This window comes from Lepidochelys olivacea (assembly GCF_965140295.1).
Source record: "Lepidochelys olivacea isolate rLepOli2 genome assembly, chromosome: 10".
NCBI classification, from domain to species: Eukaryota; Metazoa; Chordata; order Testudines; family Cheloniidae; genus Lepidochelys; species Lepidochelys olivacea.
In genome coordinates, this window is record NC_140420.1 from 40,167,217 (window position 1) to 40,186,321 (window position 19,105).

Below are 19,105 nucleotides of genomic sequence, written 5' to 3' on the forward strand. Positions count from 1 at the left end.
TCGGGGCACCAGGCCAAGTGGCCTTGCCTCCACAACAAGAGCTCAAGCAGCAGCTGAGACAATCCCTCCATCCACCCGGGGATGCCAGGAGTCTGTATTTGCTGCGCTCAATCACTGGAACCTCCGCCCCATGTGCTGTGCACAGCCCGTATTAAGGCAACCCCTCCCCCCCCATACCACCCCGATGCTGGATCCCTGGCCGCATTCCATGGAAGGGTGTCACAGGGCGCACCGTTCTCCACTTGTCTGGTGCCTCTTCCGGGTCACTCTGGGAATTAGCGCTCAAAACCGACGTCCCTTCCTGTGGGCACATGTCGTCTCTCAGTCCGTAGCGCCTTTCCGTCCCAGAAACTACAGCATCCTCTTTGTGAGTCAGCCCTCCAGCTGTGTTGCTCAGTGTTCCCCACTTCTGGGGTATATCAAAGTCTGTCCTTCAGCAGCCCCAGGCAGTCTTCCCATTCACTGCCGCAGGGGCCACTCTCTCAGTGGCCGGTAGGGGTACCTGGCCCGCCCTCTGCTCTGGGCTGTCCTCTCCCCAGCCCTCACTGCTCTTTCCCGGTACTGCTACCTACCACCCTGGTTCCCCTCCTGGCCCTGGGTGTACCAGCTCCAAACCCTCCTCCCTGGGAGCGACTGCAGCCTGTGCATCTCTGCAGCCTCCAACACTCATCCCTCTTCCCAGGGAATGCCTGCCCTTTCCCAGCAGCAGCTCGTCTGTTGCCAGCAGTGAACTCAGAGTGGCAGCTGAGACTGTGAGCAGAGGGAGATAACTGTTACCTCTGATGCTGCTGTGCAGTGAGTGTTGCCAAATCTCTCTTTCATGGTCACCAGGACAGGAAGAAGAGATTAAATGAGGACTGTCTATTTTAGGTACTTCTCAGACTCTCCCACTAGTATACGGGCACCTCACAATCTCTATTGTATTTAGCCTCACAGCCCCCCTTGGAGGTAGGGCAGTGCTATTATACCCAGTATACAGAGGCAAAGACAGGTTAAGGGACTTGTCCAAGGTCACACAGGAAACCTCTGGCAGAGTAGGAGATTGAACCTGAGTCTTCAAAGTCCCAGAGTAGTACCCTAACCACTGGATCATCCCAACTCTCAGGACAGAACTCACAATACCTCTCTTCTCTGTTTGTATGTTGTAGCAGGTTAATATAATACCAGATACAATGGGGGTTCTCATGCTATACATGTGGCCAATAGAGGATGGATGGACAGGAAGAACTAGGGGACTCCTTTCTGACCACTAATCAGAGCGTTACTGGACAGTGGCTTGTGGATCCCTGCCACTCCTGGGCTGACCGCTAACTTCATTCCAATTAGCCTGGCGCCCCCAAACCATTCTTGACACCTTTGTCCCCAGCAGACAGCGTGGTGACAGTGAATGAGGCAGAACCACCAGCTCCTACCATCGCCACCATCAGTAGCAGCAGCAGGAGGAAACATAGCCCTGAAGAACTGCTGTCAGCTGGGGAGCTGTTTCAGTCTGAGTCCTTGGTCGGCCAAGTCAGAGCTTCCAACCAGCTCAACATCATACTTCCGCGTGGTGCCTGGAGCACCTACTTCATAGATCTCACTGCAAGTCACTGCCATTTATTCTCCCCGTGTTTGGGGGGCACTTTGGTGGGATAGGCGACTCATGGGAGGGACTAAATGGCGGGCACCAGCTAAAGGGTGGCATGTGACCTCCCCACATGACCACCCCTCATGATTCCACCCTGACCCCAGCCCTGGGCCCCCCGCACTCTCCCCATGCCCTTCTCCATCCCAGGTTACCTGGGGGAGAGGGGAGTCTGTCCTCTTGTTGTGCCCGATACCAGTTTGTGTCTCCCTGGCTGGGTCTCTACACCCCACCGGAGGATGGGGCTGGGGGCTGTACCGGTACAGCTGCACCGGAATAGCTGCCAGTGAGTGGCGCTGACTCCTGGGAGCGGCAGCCCCAAACCAGCAGCTCCTCCGGTGCAGCTGTACCAGTACTGCCCGCAGCCCCGCCCCCAGCCCTGTCCTCTAGTGGGGCTGTACAGACCCCAGCCAGGAGACGCAGCTGCATGGAAGGGCTGGGGGCAGGGCTGGGGGCAGTACAGCCATGCCAGAGGAACTGCCGGCTGCCCCATATTCTGCTCCTTTCACCACTGCTGTTCTGTGCTGAATGTATCCCCCCTGCCCCCACCCGAAATCTGGGGAGGGGCATGTGACCCTTCTTGCCCCTCCCAGGTGTCGCTGACCCTACATATAGAGCTGCTCATTAGTAGATTGGCTGGAAAATGCAGGTGAGGGGAAGTTCCATGGTCTCTCTCTCTCGTTCCCAAAGGCAATGGAGGAAGAATTCCATTTTCTGCTCTGCCAGGGATGCCAGAAAGAACCCAGAAATCACAAGCTCCTGTTCTGCCTTCACAACTTGTGCACCAACTGTCTGGAAGTGAACAAGCCCATGGGCCAGTGCACCATCTGCCACACTCCCATCCCACAAACCAGTGGGATCCCAGACCAGCACAACCTGCTCTTCGCCAATCTGCAGGCCAAGCTGAGCACCTACCAGATAACCGTCAAAGGCAGTGACCTGGTCTGTGACAACTGTGGGCAAGGGGGAGAGTTCTGGTGCTCTGACTGTGAGGAGTGCCCTTGCATCAAGCGGTTTGAGACCCTCAGAGGTATCTAAAGTGAGAGAGCCATGAAGCCAAGGTGGTGAGGGATCTCAAGGTGGGATCTGCCAGGATGTTTCTTGATGGTTCCAGGAAGCTCAGTAACTTGCCCTGTGCCAATCCAACCCACACAAACCAGATGCTGAGGTAATGTTCACAACCTGATCTGTTTTCTAAGCAGTTGCATCCAGAGTCTCTTTCTAGGCTCAGCTGTCTTTTTCACATATAGGCAAAACACCAAAACAGTTCCTCAGCCCAGCCTGGGCTGCAGCTCCCAGCCCCCTTCAGTCCTTCCTGCTTCAGGGCCTGCTGCACGATTCTTCTGTCCGCTCTTAGGTGAGCACCACCTCCCAGCACTCTCACTCCAGAGGCTCCTGTTCCCTAGCAGGTTCCCACTGCCTCCCCTCCAGGGAACTCACTCTGCTCCTGCTCCCCCGTCCCTCCTGACAGCCAAGCTGGGTTTGTTGACTGTGAGCATGTGAAAAACTGTTGGGTGTCTGTGAAAATGTTTGTGAATCCTGATGGCCCTGAACTTTCCACTCTAATGAATTGTGGTGTCTGAAAAACAGTGCTGGAAAGACAGCAGTTCCTTACTTGGTATTTTACTAGTTTCAGATATCTACTCAGGGAGTGCAAATGAGAGCATGTGGTTTAGGCGACAAATCATACTGCAGGAATCATTAACAGTGACCAGTCAACATGAAGCGTTGGTGAACAATCCATGATCTGAAATGTCTTTGTCCAGACTCTTCAGTGACTACTGATGAATAGCAAAGACTGCTGGTTCTGGAGTAGGACTGGGGCCATTGGCATCAGAAGGGGCAGGGTTGGGCCCCATAGTTCCATCCAGGATAGGCTGCCCCCATTGGCATTACGGATAGGAAGGGGGCAGGCCTGGACTCCAGCAAGACTTGTGCAATGAGCAAGTTGGCCAGGTTGTGATCTCCTTGATATTAAGGCCACAGGACAGTGACTTCTTCACATGCTAACTCTGGTGTGGTTAGCGACTTCCTCTTGTCTGTAACTACCGTGACTGGAATCTCTGTGACACTGTAAACTGGAATTCCCCTTGGAGCACTAAACTCCCGACCAACTAGTTAGCGATCAAACTGGCCAGTGGGGCTGAATGGTGGCTAGGACGAAAACACTCCTCTAGGGTACCTCACTGTCCTGCGCTGCTGTAAGATTCCTGCTGGATGTGATCTCCTTACAGTGCTATATTCTCCCAGGGAGAGGATTCCTGACTGCAGTCCTGCAGACCATCCTGCCTAGCTTCCTGTCCTTTTCAATCATAGAATCATAGACTATCAGGGTTGGAAGGGACCTCAGGAGGTCATCTCATCCAACCCCCTGCTCAAAGCAGGACCAATCCCCAACTAAATCACCCGAATCCCCAACTAAAACATCCAAAGCCATCATTGTGTTGGCTGGGAAACGAATCCAGGTCAACGGCTTGGAAGGCAGCTATGCTCACCACTATACCACCCACACAAAAAGAAAGTAGCTTTTTGTTAGAGAGCAGTATGATTTGCATTAAGGTAGTGCCTAGAGGCTCTAACTGAGACGCAGGCCCCATTATACTGGGTGCTGTACATACACACTGAGACAGCCTCTGCCCCAAAGAGCTTCCAGTCTAAATAGTCACGACAGAGAGAGGACAGCTCATTATTCCCCATTTCACAGCTGGGGATTTGAGAGATCAAACAACTTTCCCAAGGTCATACAGACAGTCTGTGGCTGAATCAGGAACTGAAGCCTAGTCTCCTGAGTCCCCATGCAATGCCTCCACACACACCATCCTTCCTCTTTAAGCAAGTGAGTGTGGCCCACATTCTGCTCTTGGTTGTATCAGAGGAATTCAATAACTGCATAGATCTTTAGTGGAACTGATCAGGATTTATACCTCTGTAACTGAGGAGAGTCTGACTTGGGGAGCAGGATAGACACTAGAAAAACCTAACTTGGGATAGTAAATCTCTTATCAGATGCTTGTTAATTTCAGAGAGTCATGTTTAGGGCAAGAAGCCAGAATTCCAAAGGCGTGTGTAGCAAATAGGCCTCTCTACAGTTGTGACATGGGTTAGATTCCAACCAGGAACACCTTAGAGACTCTCTTAGTTTTAAAAGTAGTTTAATCATACATGACAGATAGAGCACTGGGACAGTCTGGTGACTGACAAGCTAAAAGCACCTAAAGAGAGGTAGCTTAGTAATGGCCTCACGCTGCAGCTTGTTGCACTCTTGCTAGGAAAAGGGAGAGCTGTTTAGCAGCTTCCTCCCAGGTGTCCATCGGAAATACAGAGCTCGATTATCCAAAGCACAGATACACTGGCAATTGACGGCACCAGCAGAAGCAGGTCGACCGTCAGCAGCAGCACGGAATAATAATATAACTTATCATTCAAACCTTCAGGCTGATCACGGAGAGACCTGAAGTCACTGGCAGCCCTCTCTCCTGCTATGACTCCTGCAGTTCACAGAGGACCATACTGCGCATTGCCAGAGTCTTTGCAGCAGACCTGGTGAGCAATTTCTCCTGCACCAAAGGCTGAAGGGAAGTGTAAGATTCCAGGTTGCAGTGAGAGAGTGCAGGCCTCGGATCTAAATCTGTGTGGATCTCCAGAAGTTTACACAGATCCCTTAGGGCCTTCGCCGATGCCAGAGCACTGCTGTCGTTCAGCGGCTTCTGCAGGTACATTCTCACCAGGTTCTTCATTTTATAAAGACCAAACATGGGAATCTTTTCCTTAATCAAGGGCAGGGTATCCAGGTAACCACAGACAGTTGTGCAGAAGTCCCATTTCTTGGCAAAAGAATCCAAGGCTTTAAAGAGAACAGTGAGCTCCGACGTCCAGAAGTTATGTACAACTAAGATGGGCTTGGGAACAGAGCGGAGGTAGCAGAGAAAATTCTCTAGCCCTGTCTCAAGGGAGACACCTTGGGAAATCAAACCGAGCACAGTCTCTGGGATTTGTATCACAGCCTTAAAGCTGTTTTCTCCATTCACTGCAGCCAGCTGAGTGATCATCTGTGCTGGAGTAGGAAAATGGCAGAATCAGGAACTTTTGAGACATCATACAGCATCGGTAATGCAGAGAGAACTGGGATATGGGGAGCTGAGAAAAAGGGGTCAGAGGGCCAAGTGATCTCTTAGTTCTTGTCAAACTCTGGTATTGTAGGGACCCCCTGCCTACTAGCTGGAGATCTTTGCATTCTATAAGTGATGCCTGAGTGTAAAGGCAGCGTTGGGGGAGAGGGTTCCCAGCTAGTCCATCCTGCTGTCTCCTTTCCAAGCAGATGAGAATGCTTGTGCATAGAGCTAAGCGAGATCCTGATCAGAGAAGGCTTAGATTCCAATTATTTATTCACCTGATGTAACACACTAGCAAAGTGTGCTTCTGTGTCCCTATAGTGGCTGGCAAATATAAGAGGATATCAGCCCTGCTGCTGCCTCCTGCTAATGAAGTTAGTCCTTTAGTGCAAATGGCAGGGATCTGTGCTTTGGAGCTATACAGCTCAGGTTCAGTGAAGACTCAGCTAGGGTCATTACAGTAGTCATTGGATTGCTCTGTAAAGCACCTTGTCCCCATAGTGATTGGCACTATAGAAATATCATGGGTAGAAGGATAAACAAAGGGGGAGTGGACCTGGGCCTAGCCACAGAATGAAAGCCTCAGGATTTTCTTGGTGCTGGGCGCTGATTTGTGTGAAGCCCTGTATGATTGCACATGTCTAACCTGAACCGGCCTTGGAGTTTGTAGGAACTCCAGGAGAAAGATCTGCTCTGGATTGCTTAATAGCCGAGCAGGAGCAGGAGCTGCTATGGAAGCTCCTAACCCCTGCCTATACCATGCAGGTTATCTGCTAATAGAGATTCTCAATGAGCAAAGCAGACTCACTGTCTTTGTTGACCTTCATGTCGAAGAACACCAACGTGCTTCCCCCAAAGCCAGTGCTGGCCACGACCCCAGAGCCTGGCACACTGCTTTCCCATTCGAATGGCAGGTATGAGGAGGAGTCCTTGCTGCCCTCTAGCATGCTGGAGAGCTGCAACAGAAAACCAAAGAGAATGCACCATGCTCCCAATAGTGCCAAGAATCAGCCGGGTTCACCTGCACTAGGAGAGAGCCCTGTGCATGTGCTGAGAGGTGGAAAAGGAGGCTGGGCAAAGGTGGCCGAGCCGGTGGGTAGAGGAGTGGCCGAGTTTGAAGTCTGCGCTCTAACACCTGTCTAGGTAACCACCTTGACAGTGGTGTGAGCTTGGGGCCGCTCCCCTCCCCAAAGGGAAAGGAGAAGGAGGAGGTAGAAAAGTCTTGTTCCATGGTCTTGTCTGATCTCTCAATGCCCATATCTAATGCTGTGGAAGCCAGATGAAAAACAAAAAAGCGGATGGGAATGGATGACACTTCCTTTTCATATTCTTTTTCTCCAGGTTTTCACTGGCACCTCATAATTTTGAAATCTCACCTGACATGAAATATGTTGACCTACTCTGCAGTTGGTTGAAAAATGGGGGCACAGATTTTGTGAAAATTTTCTCCATGCTTTATTGTTTTTTCTTGGTTTTCTGCAAAATTTGAAACATTTGGGGCAGAATGTTGAGACATTTCTGATAATTTCTCCTCTCTCTCTGTCTCTCTCACCCCCTTGGTATTTATGAAGCACTCAGACTAAGCACTGTAAGGCTCTGTACTCCTTGGACAAATGCAGGGTTGCTTCCTATGTGACAGTCTCCAATCCTTTTTCTATTCCAGATGTGCCTGCACGTCTGCCATTCTGCTTGGGAGACTAGTCTGGAGTTTAATAGATCTGCAGCTTAGGAAATTGTTGTGTCTTGTAAACACAATCTGCAAAAACCACCCTGCCGAGTCAGGTCCCAAATAATTGTGGTTACTAAATATACCCTAATAGGCAGGGCTACACTCCACATGGCGGGCTGGTTGGGCTATGGTGGGTTTTAGAACATGGTGAATGCCACTGGAGGGCTCACCAGCTATTTAAAGGGACACTACCCTTTTCCAATAGACTACAGAAATACTGCCTGCTGTCCAGCTTACATCATCTTCTGCTCAGTTTCATTGCATTCATGCAAGTTTATACCCCTTGAAACAATTCTTCTCTCTCCTTTGCATACTAGGAACACATTGTATGCCAGGCCTTGATTCTGCTCTCATTTACACTGGTATAAATCAGAAGGAAGTCCATAATCAATGGAGTTACCCAAGGCCAAAAGCACTGTGCTGACTTTTCCTTTCTGTTCCCAGCAGTTGAGAGGCTAGGTCTTGCTGCCACTCCCCTGGAATGAGAAATCAGCTATTCTGCTTCCACTTTTTCACAGAAGGTAACCTGCATATGAAAGATCCCAGAGTTTGTGCCATGGACTGCCCACAGCAAACTAGCCCTTGTTGCGTCATATCTAGACAAAGGTGTGGGCCAGGGGTCCAAGGCCCAGAGCTCTCGAGTTCCTATTTAGGTTCTGACACTGGTGCCTTGTATACGCTGGGATACGACCGCTGCTCCTTGCTGTGTCTCTGTTTTCCCACCTGCAAACGGAGAGTGATGGCTTTAAGCACTCTATTGGGCTGCAGGAAATGTGGGTTCAATTCCTGGTTCTGCCATGGGCCTGCAAGGTGATATTGGGCAAACCACTTCCCTCCCATCTGTACAATGGGTACACTGATACTGACCATTGAGATCTTCTGCTTTCTATATAGTGTCATCAGCAACACTCTTCTACAGAAGGGGAAACTGAGGCACAGAGAGATGTGATGTGCCCAATGTCATGCAACTGGCCAATGGCAGAGCCACAAACAGAACCCAGCTCTCACAAGGGAAGATGTGAATGCTCTCTATAAATACATCAAATGGATAAATACTAGGGAAGGAGAGGTGTTATTTAAGGTGAGGGCCAATGTTGGCATAAAAACAAATGGATATTAACTGGCCATCAGGAAGTTTAGGCTTGAAATTAGATCAAGGTTTCTAATGATCAGAGGAGTGAAGTTCTGGAACAGACTCCCAAGGGAAGCAGTGGGGGCAAAAAACCTAACTGGTTTCAAGCCTGAGCTTGATAAGTTTATGGAGGGCATGGTATAAGGAGACTGCCTACAATGGCATGTGGCCTATCAACGACAGCTAGTAATAAATATCCCCAATGGATGCTGATGGGACAGTAGATGGGGAGATCTCCGAGTTACTACAGCAAATTCGTTCCCAGCTGTCTGGCTGGTGGGCCACGCGCACATGCTTAGGGTCCAACTGTCTGCCATATGGAGTCAGGAAGGACTTCCCCCCACCCGAAGTCACATTGGCAAAGGCCCTGGAGTTTTTGACCTTCCTCTGCAGCATGCAGTCACTTGCAGGTTTAAACTAGTGCAAATGGCAGAGTCTCTGTAGCTTGAAGTCTTTAAATAATGATTTGAGGACTTCAGTAGCTCAGACAGAGGTTCGGGTATATTACAGGAGTGGGTGGGTGAGGTTCTGTGACCTGCAATGTGCAGGAAGTCAGACTAAATCATAGAACCATAGAATATCAGGGAAGGGACCTCAGGAGGTCATCTAGTCCATCTAGTCTTTCCAATTTTTCCACATCCTCCTTGTCATGGGGGGACCAAAACTGGACACAATACTCCAGGTGTGGCCTCACCAGTGCCAAATAGAGGGGAACGATCACGTCCCTCGATCTGCTGGCAATGGTCCTACTTATACAGCCCAAAATGCCATTAGCCTTCTTGGCAACAAGGGCACACTGTTGACTCATATCCAGGTATCATATCCAAATGATCACGATGGTCCTTTCTGGCCTTCAAATCTATGAGTCTAAGTTCCAGTCCAGCGTTCTAGCCAGAGCCGTAACCAAGACAGGGCGAAAGGGGCAGCCACCCAGGTGGAGGCGGAAAAATGGGGCAGAAACAGAGGTGACATGTAAAGCCCCGGGTGGCAAGGCTTTGGTGGGCCAGCCCCATGCACCAGGGTTAGGGAGAGAGTGCCATCTCCAGCCCCTGACTCTCCTTAGTGTGCCACCCAGCCTGTCTGCATTGGGGGGCAGGGTAGCAAAAATTTTGGGAGCATATGCCTGATAGTAGGGCCAGAGATGACAGGTTTGGGATGCAGGAGGGGGCTCCAGGCTGGGGGGTGGGGTGGAGAGGTTCAGGATGTGGGAGAGGGCTCTGGGCTGGGGCAGAGGGTTGGAGTGCGGGGGGGGGGGGTGAGGGCTCCATCTGGGGGTGCAGGCTCTGGGGTGGGGCAGGCAGGAGGGCTTTTGTGTGCAGGAGGGGGCTCTGGGTTTGGGGGGAGCTCAGGGCTGGGACAGGGGGTTGGGGCACTGGGTTACCTCCAGCTGTTCCCAGTCAGTGGCACAGCTCGGGGGCTAAGGCAGGCTTCCTCCCTGTCCTGGCACCGTGGACCATGCTGCACCCGTAAGCGGCCAGTAGCAGGTCCAGCTCCTAGTATGGCAGGTGGCTCTTCGCACTGCTCTCGCCCACAGGCACCGCTCCCGGAGTTCCCATGGGCCATGGTTCCTGGCCAATGGGAGTGCGGAACTGGTGCTCGGGGTGGGAGTAGGGAGCGCAGAGCCAGGACAGGTGTGGACTAGCCTGCATTAGCCCTGCAGCACTGCCAACCGGACTTTTAACTGCCCTGTCGGCAGTTATGACCGGAGCTGCCAGGGTTCTTTTTTTGACATTGTATTCCAGTCGAAAAGCGGACACCTGGTCACTTTATTTGTGGGGGTTCCCAGGCTCCATTTTATATTCCTGGATTTCATTTTGAATAAGCAAGAGTCACTTCATCGTTAGAAGCTGCAGGTCACAGAGCACGAAAAACAGAATTGGTGGGAAAACCAAACTGGCGGGGAAAAGGTGGTGAACAACAATGCTAAAAACAGCAGAAGATCATACCACTGTCAGGTAAATAATGATTGCAGGCTAAAAATAGAACTGACAGTTTAGAATGTTGACAGCTGGCATGCGTCCAAGACAGATCTGACAGCAAGATATGAGCAGAAGTGTACAGAAAGTTCCCTGACAGAATGGTATAAAGGTCAGTGTGTCAGTTGAATTGGATTGACAGCTGGTGGGAGTTGAGAGCTGATGGTTGAGAGAGCTGGCAGAGAGAGGAGAGCAGCAGAGGGAGCCCTGCCTTGCCACTGGAGTGCACAGAGAGAGAGAGATAAGAAGCAGAGACCTCAAGAGAAGAGGCAGAGAGAGAGCGTGCAAGACAGTGCAGTGGAGTAAGTTTGTCAGACAAAGTTCTAGTTCTGGTATAGTATAGTGTTAGTGTATATGTGTGTGCATGGGTTTATAAAGATCTATCTGTGTGTGGTAATTGTAAAAGGAATTTATATATGTAGGACCTAAAAATATATTTAAAAACTGCTGTCAGTGATCTGTGAACAACTGATGACCAAAAGCAAAGTGCATCACTTAGCATCACTTTGTACTGTAAAGCAATATGGTTTGGGGTGCTCTTTAACTTGTTGGAAGGGATTTGTGTCTTATAATATCAATAAGGGATTTGTGCCAAGGATTGGGTTTATAACATCTATAAGAGGTGTTAACATCAAGAAAGGGTGATCTTTAGCTTGTTATGAGGAATAAAGGGCACCTTGTTTAAAACACGGCTTGTGTCACTCATTTATCGGAGGGCTGTATCCATGCCCTCTAAGATTTTTCCTTAGCCATCCTGGAGACCTAATATCTAATGAGAACAGATTAGTCATCTCAGGGAACCCAAATTCTGTTTTCGGGGTAACAACCCTGTGTGCCCCATACCACAACCCCTGTCACTTGTGAGTGGAAAAAATTGGTAGGGGTCACAAATATGCTTGCTCGCCCCAGGCGCTAAAATGCCCAGTTATGGCTCTGGTTCTAGTTCCTAGGCTATAATTGTGCCTATGTCTCAGGGCTGCTGGGAGGGTTACTTAGGTACCATATGTGCAGTGCTATGAAGTTGAAATGTGCTCCGCATTACTGCTACGGTGGCTGCTGCTGACTGAATTTGAATTGGAATCGGGGGGGGTTCTGTGAGATTGGAATTCTCCTGCCAAATCTGAGGGCTCACTAGAAATTGTGGCTTCTGTTGTGGCATTTTTCAACTAGTGGAGCAGACTGTTTGCTCAGTGAGGGAGCATGAACTCAGCTCCCTGCCGGACAGGATATGGAGGAGGCCTTGCATAAAAACCCAGCAGCTGGCCCCTCTCCCCTACCAGTCACATTTCCCGTCAGTGCCAGAGTATCCCCAGTGTGCTCAGGAACAAAAAAGCACTCAGGGAAACTCTCTTGCTATTAACTGCTGCTACAGCCCAGCCAAGCACATCTGCACATTGTTACTGAGCAGTAACACACAGAGATAGCCCCAAGCTGTGAAGTTCTTGGGTAAAATTTCCTGAAGTGCCTAGGTGACTCAGGAGCATAAATTTCATCTACAAAAGTGGCTTAAGAACCTAAACCCGACTGATTGTTAATGGGATATAGGCTCCTAAATCTAGGTCCCCCACAATATTTAGGTGCCTGCCATTGAAATCAATGAGAGTTAGGTGCCAAAATATCTGTGAGGATCTGGGCCTGCGTGATGAAGTCACTTTTGAAAATGGAACTTAGACAACTTCAACTTCCAGCCATTGGATCGTGTTCGAGTTGGGGCGTTGACTTGGTTGTCCAGTTCCCTTGTTTCCAAACCAACACACTTGATCATTTTGGGCAGGGGAGTTAAGGGGGAGGGAATCACCAAATGACCAAGACAGAGATTGAGACCAAGTAGTCTGTGAATTGCACACTGTATGCGAGGCCAGTTGTCTCTAGATAGAGAATTCACAGCACACCTGGACTCTGTTGCAAGCCCGCACACTATAGGGAACAATTCTAGGTCTTAGCTTTTCCTCTTACACTACTGTTACATTGACGTAACCCTGCTGATAGGGGTAGAGTTACTCTTGATTTACACTGGTGTAAACCAGAAGATTCAGGACACAGTCATAAGAGGAATTTACTTACCTGTAACTGGAGGTTCCTTGAGATATGTGGTCCCTATTTGTATTCCAAACATGGGTGTGCATGCCCGCCATACGCCGGAAGGCTTTCCTAGCAGTGTCTGTTGATATGCACGTGCATCGTGCGTCGTCTTGTACTCCCCAGCTGAGGCTATATTAGGCCGTGTGGATTGTGCCACTCCAGTGACACTCTTACCGCTGAGTAGTGCAGTCCACAGCTGAGGGGATGGATGGCACACATCTTGAAGACCCTCCAGTTACAGGTAAGTAGTCTCCTCTTCTTTGAGTGATGGTCCCAATATTTATTCCAAACCTGGGTAAGTACTGAGCAGTGATCAGTGTGGAGAGGGGTGTGAGGATGCAAGAGGCAGTGCAGTGTGTAGTATGGCGCATCCCACTGATGCATCATCAGCCCCCCTTGGGCAATGGCATAATGGGATGTGAATCTGTGCATGGAGCACCATGTTGCTGCTCAACATGTGACTTGCCAGGAGACATCCATCAGGTAGGCAGATGTGGTTGCTTGCGCTTGTGTAGAGTACACCATAACTCTGTCAGGCGGCAGTATGTTGGTTTGGGATGGAAGACAAGGAGGTGAACAGACTGATTGAGGTGGAACTCCAAAACCAACTGTGGGAGGAACTTAGCATGCAGCTGTCAGGAAATCATATCCTTGTGAAATACTGTGTAAGTGGGGGGTCAGCAATCATGGCTGCTAGTTCGCTGACCCATCTAGCCAAGGTAATAGCCACTAGGAATATTGCTTTCATGGAGACATGGGAGAGGGAACATGTCGCCATTGGCTCGAAGAGCGGCTTCGTGAGGGCAGATAGAAGAAGGGCAAGGTCCACGGGGGCATGGGCTTAAGTACTGTCAGGAAACTGCTGAGGACACCTTTTATGAAATGAATGGTGGTAGGGTGCGTGAACACCAAGCTGCCATCCACAGGGGGGGAAAGGCATCAAGTGTGGCCAGGGGACCCATACCGAGCTGAGGGAAAGGCCCTACATTTAGAGTTTGAGGAGATAATTGAGGATGATAAGTATGAGTATTGGTCTCAGCTGATGGTGATGGTCGGGAGGACATGAGGTGAAGCATTTACACTTATCTTAGTAGTAGGTCCAGTAGCGTAACTAGGGGGGGAGCGGGGCAGCGGCTGCTCCCTCACTGAGCACAAGTGGCACCTTGTCAATGTCTTGGCGCCTTTTAAATTTTCTCCTGTTGAGGGAACAGGGGGAGCAATCCAAAAAAAAGGCGCCACCCGCTGCGGCGCTTTTACTCACCCGGCAGCACTCCAGGTCTTCGGCGACGGGACCTTCACTCGCTCCGGGTCTTCGGTGGTACCTCAGCGGCGGGACCTTCAGTGCCGAAGACACCCGGAGCGAGTGAGGGCCTGCCGCTGGAGCGCCGCTGGGTGAGTATAAGTGCCACAGCGGGTAGTGCCTTTTTTTTGGATCGCTCCTCCTGGCTATGCGGCTGAATAGGTCCAGGGGCATACCCTCCTGCTCTGGTTAAGGAAGTGTCTCAGCAGAGTGGACAATGCCTTGTCTTTGGTCTGACCCAGTATGACCGTTCTTATGTTCTTATGTCTACTCTTGAGCCCCTTCCAAAAACTAGGCCGTGAGGTGAAGAGAACCCAGACTGGGAAACTGGACTCTGTCCCCATCTTGTGTGAGGAGGTCCAGGAGCAGCTGGAGGTGGAGTAGGTGTACGCATGGAGAGGCTGAGGAGGTCTGTGAATCAGAACGGATTAGGCCAGAATGGTGGCATGAGAATGACGGTGGCACGGTCCCGGTGAATCTTGCGGAGGACTTGTGGGAGGAGCGGAATGGGGGGAAAAGGCATAGCAGAGATTGCCCATCCAGAGTAGGAGAAGAGCATCACCCTGTGAGTCGTCCCCGATTGGCTCACCTGGAACCATAGAGGGGTAACTCGCGGTTGTCGTGAGTGGCAAAGAGGTCCCAGAATGGGGTGCCCCACGTGCGGAAGATGGAACAGAGAGTGTGATTGTGTAATTCCCACTCATGGTGGAGGTAGAGAGTCCCACTGAGCATGTTGGCTAGGAAATGTCGGGTGTCTGGGATGTACGTGGCTTGGATCATCTCATGGTGCTGGGTGAAGGGGGTACAGACCAGGACCTTGGAAGGGTCAGTCCACCAGGTGAGGGAGGCCAGAACTGTCTTTGGGAAAATGATTTTGGCATCCAACTGGTCCCTTGTAGGGTCTGTAAATGGAAAGGAGTCACATTTGGAAGCAACGCATGTGCAGACATACATGTGGTGTCACGTAGGTGTAGACTGCCATGTGCCAGCGGAGGGAGAGGAAATGGCAGACTGTGGTGCGAGGGTTGCAGTGTAAGTCCACAACTATGGCTGTCAACATCACAAAGCGGTCTGCTGGAAGGAAGGCCCATGTCACAATGGATTTGAGGGGGGTGCCGCTGATACCAGGCCGGTAGGGTGCATATGGCTGAGGGTGGAATGGTTGGTGCTGCTGTTTGCGTTGGAGGGCTGGGGTATAGATCCCCATGGAGCGCAAAGTTGCTAGAGTACTTCAGCGAGCGAAGGAACTAGTCTGTTTTGTCAGAGAACAACCTGTCCTCGTCAAAAGGGAGGTTTGGACCTCCTGAGGAAAGCCAGAGGACTGCAGCCAGGAGTCTTGTCACATGACAACACCCATGGCAAGAGAGCAAAAAGACCTGCCCATGACATTGACTGCCAGTTGGAGGCCCACTTTGGCCATCAGGCACCTCTCTTCCACCAGGGCATTAAAGTGTTGGTTCTTGCTAGTGCAGCATTGTTGTTGAAATCATACTTAGCCAGCAGAACCTGGTAATTTGCAATTTGGCATTGCAAAGCTGCCAAGTAGTCCTTTCTCCCCAAAAGGTCGAGGCGCTTGGCCACCCAGTCTGGAGGGCTGGACTTGTGTGTGCTGGCACACCAGTTCCATCACTGCATGCATAACCAGAGAGCTGGGGGATGGGTGGGAGAAGAGAAAGTCCGTCCCCTTAGTTGGTACCAAGTACTAGCACGTCACGCATTTTGGTGTGGGGGTACAGGAAGCGGGGTGTGCCACACTGCCCATGTGGGCTGAAGGATAGCATCTTTAATGGGCAGTGCTAGCCATGACAGTCCCTGTGGTTGGAGGACGTCCTGCAGTTGATGGTGCTGATCCTGGATCTCCTCTAACTGTACGCCCAGATCCGCAGCTACCTGCTGTAACAGGACCTGATATTGCCTTTGGTCATCTGGGGCCATAGAGAGGAAGGGGAGTCAGTAGGACCCTGTTCATTCACTGGCATGGGTAGCTTGCAGGCAAGCAGTGGAGAAGGCAGGTAGGGCAGCTCCAGTTGCCCCGTGGGGAGAAGAGGCTCCAAACGGCTAGGAGTCCAGGGGATGTCTCTGGAAGCACTGGAGAACCAAGGTGGTGTTCATGGAGATGGTTGGACCGATAGGTGCGAAGGCAGTTGGACAGTGCGCAAGCTGAAGACCGGTCAGGGCAGGCAGATGCTGGGACGACCAGCAGTACCACCAGATCCTTCTTGTGCTTTACTTCACTCTCGGTACGGGGAAGCTTAGCACTGGTGCATCAGTGCTGGTACATGACTCCTCACCCAACCTGGTCTGGTTCGGGAAAGGAACGCTATGCTTGGAGGTGGCCCTCAATGGGGACTTGCTCAGATGCCCATGAGAATGCTTTGTACCCTCATGTCTCGGCTCGCCCTTGACTGTCAGTACTGTCAGATCGGCGGCATGGGAAGTGCTGGGAGGAGCACTCACCACTGGTGATGGGCGCTGCAGTGACAGCTCTGAATCAGAGCGTGCCTGCGGTCTCATGGCCTCCTCCATAACCAACTTTCTGAGGTGAAGTTCCTGCACTTCCCAAGTCCGTGGCAGGAAGGACTTAAAGATCTTGCAACAAGTTGCGATATGAACCTCCCCACGTCAGTAAAGGTAATGCTGGTGCTCGTCGCTCACCGAGAACAAGTGGGGGCACAAAGCAGTTTTTAAACCCTGGAACTTGAGGCATAGTACTTGGGGGAGGGAAAACGTACCATGAGCAGGGTAAACAATCTCTAATTAACTACACTAACTACTATGTGTACTTACCATGCTATACAAGCAAACAACAACTATATACAACAGTCGAAAGTGCTCTCTTAGTCAAAAAGTGAGATCCCAGAAGAGGAGGGGGTCTGACTCTATACATGCGGCAGTAAGAGGGAACTAGTGCAGCGTTGACTCATTCAGCATAATATAGCCTCAGCTGGGAGCACAAGATGAAGTGCGGGTCAATGGACACTGCTACGAAAACCTTCCAGCTCCGGCGCATGGCATGCATGTACACCGACATTTGGAATACATATAGGAACCACCACTCAAAGAAGATTAGAATCATAGAATATCAGGGTTGGAAGGGACCCCAGAAGTTCATCTAGTCCAACCCCCTGCTCAAAGCAGGACCAATTCCCAGTTAAATCATCCCAGCCAGGGCTTTGTCAAGCCTGACCTTAAAAACCTCTAAGGAAGGAGATTCTACCACCTCCCTAGGTAACGCATTCCAGTGTTTCACCACCCTCTTAGTGAAAAAGTTTTTCCTAATATCCAATCTAAACCTCCCCCACTGCAACTTGAGACCATTACTCCTCGTTCTGTCATCTGCTACCATTGAGAACAGTCTAGAGCCATCCTCTTTGGAACCCCCTTTCAGGTAGTTGAAAGCAGCTATCAAATCCCCCCTCATTCTTCTCCTCTGCAGGCTAAACAATCCCAGCTCCCTCAGCCTCTCCTCATAACTCATGTGTTCCAGTCCCCTAATCATTTTTGTTGCCCTTCGCTGGACTCTCTCCAATTTATCCACATCCTTCTTGAAGTGTGGGGCCCAAAACTGGACACAGTACTCCAGATGAGGCCTCACCAATGTCGAATAGAGGGGAACGATCACATCCCTCGATCTGCTCACTATGCCCCTACTTATACATCCCAAAATGCCATTGGCCTTCTTGGCAACAAGGGCACACTGCTGACTCATATCCAGCTTCTCGTCCACTGTCACCCCTAGGTCCTTTTCTGCAGAACTGCTGCCTAGCCATTCGGTCCCTAGTCTGTAGCTGTGCATTGGGTTCTTCCGTCCTAAGTGCAGGACCCTGCACTTATCCTTATTGAACCTCATCAGATTCCTTTGGGCCCAATCTTCCAATTGGTTCTAAACTTGTGAGTACTCTTGATTCTAAACTTGTGAGTACTCTTGAACTCAGTCTCTGCCCATCAGTTACTATTCATGGGAGGCAGAACTATTCCTTGTCCCTAGGTTCAGTCTGGATGGGGCTGGAGACAGGACTTTCCCTGTGGAGGATCCTTGGTGGTAGAACTCCCCTAGAAGGCATCTGTTGGAGTCCTTCACCAGCTGCTTAAAGGGTGAGATGAGTGCCATTTATTTGAGCAGGCTTATCCTTATGCGTGGCTTGGGTTTGCTCTGCTGTTCTCTTACATCTGCTACCCCTTTCACTGCTGTTGGTGCCATCAACTGACTCGGGGTAGTGGCCACCTAAGCCTTTGCCCATGTGCCTGGTCCTTTAGGCTGCTTGCTTCTTCCTTTCCATGCTAACATCGGCATCCCATGGAGATACACATTAGGGGGCCCCCATCAATACAGCCAGACAGCAGCTCTTTATAAGGCAAAGGGGGCAGCTAGATTAATAATTGTCCCAATTCACTCTACACCTGGTAGCTGGGATTTCCAAAGGAGTCTGAGGGAGTCAGGTGTCTGAATCCTTTGAAAAGTATAACGTGCTCCTGGATGTTCTTAGCCAGGAGTGCGGTGGAAGCGGGCTCTGAGCCACAGTGCTCAATGACTTCCATGTCGAGTCAAAGCACTCTGACCTACTGAAGCTATGATGAAGGACAGATGAAAGGAGGATTCATGGATGCAGACACCTGGCCTGGGAGGTGTGTTCAAAGCATTGAACAGACACTACCCTAATTAATCCTCCCAGCACCCCTGTATCATCATCCCCATTTGACAGGTGGGGAAACACGAATGAAAGGTGAAGTGAGCCACCCAAGGCCACACACTGAATCAGTGGCAGAGCCAGGATTGGCAGCCAGTCCCCTATGACTCCAAACTCCATGCTTGTTCCTCCAGACCATGCTGCCTGTGGGAGAAAATGCCAGAAGGCGTTAGGGTTTACCAGAGAGACAGGGGTGCAGGAGGCAGCATTGGAAGAAGGAATGGCATGAGCATAAGTCTCTTGGTTGGATTGGATCCAGTTCCCATTTAGGCTCAATTCACTACTGGAAGAAGGAAAGAGAAACTGCAAAGAAAACGGGTAAGGAAGATGGCAGTGGGTTGCTTTTAGTTTGGAAATAGTTTTATTGAGGGTAACAAGAGTGACTTACATTCCTGTATTACTATCCCATACAAAAGCACCTCCACGTTACATTCCCCAAAACCATGGTCCCATCCCAATTTT

The 19,105-nt window shown here is 50.6% G+C and overlaps 1 protein-coding gene across 2 annotated transcripts in view; it reads right to left on the bottom strand.

Moving 5' to 3' along the window:
• Positions 1-3,394: 3,394 nt before the first annotated feature.
• PML (PML nuclear body scaffold) overlaps positions 3,395-19,105 on the bottom strand; it is a 41,234-nt gene continuing 25,523 nt past the window's right edge. For both annotated transcript variants that reach the window (XM_084642310.1, XM_084642309.1), the window contains exons 8-9: positions 6,545-6,692; positions 3,395-5,678 (exon numbers count right to left, since the gene is read on the bottom strand). In XM_084642310.1, the coding sequence (XP_084498436.1) occupies positions 5,104-5,678; positions 6,545-6,692 (723 nt within the window). In that variant the 3' untranslated portion in view covers positions 3,395-5,103. The remainder of the gene's footprint in view (positions 5,679-6,544; positions 6,693-19,105) is intronic.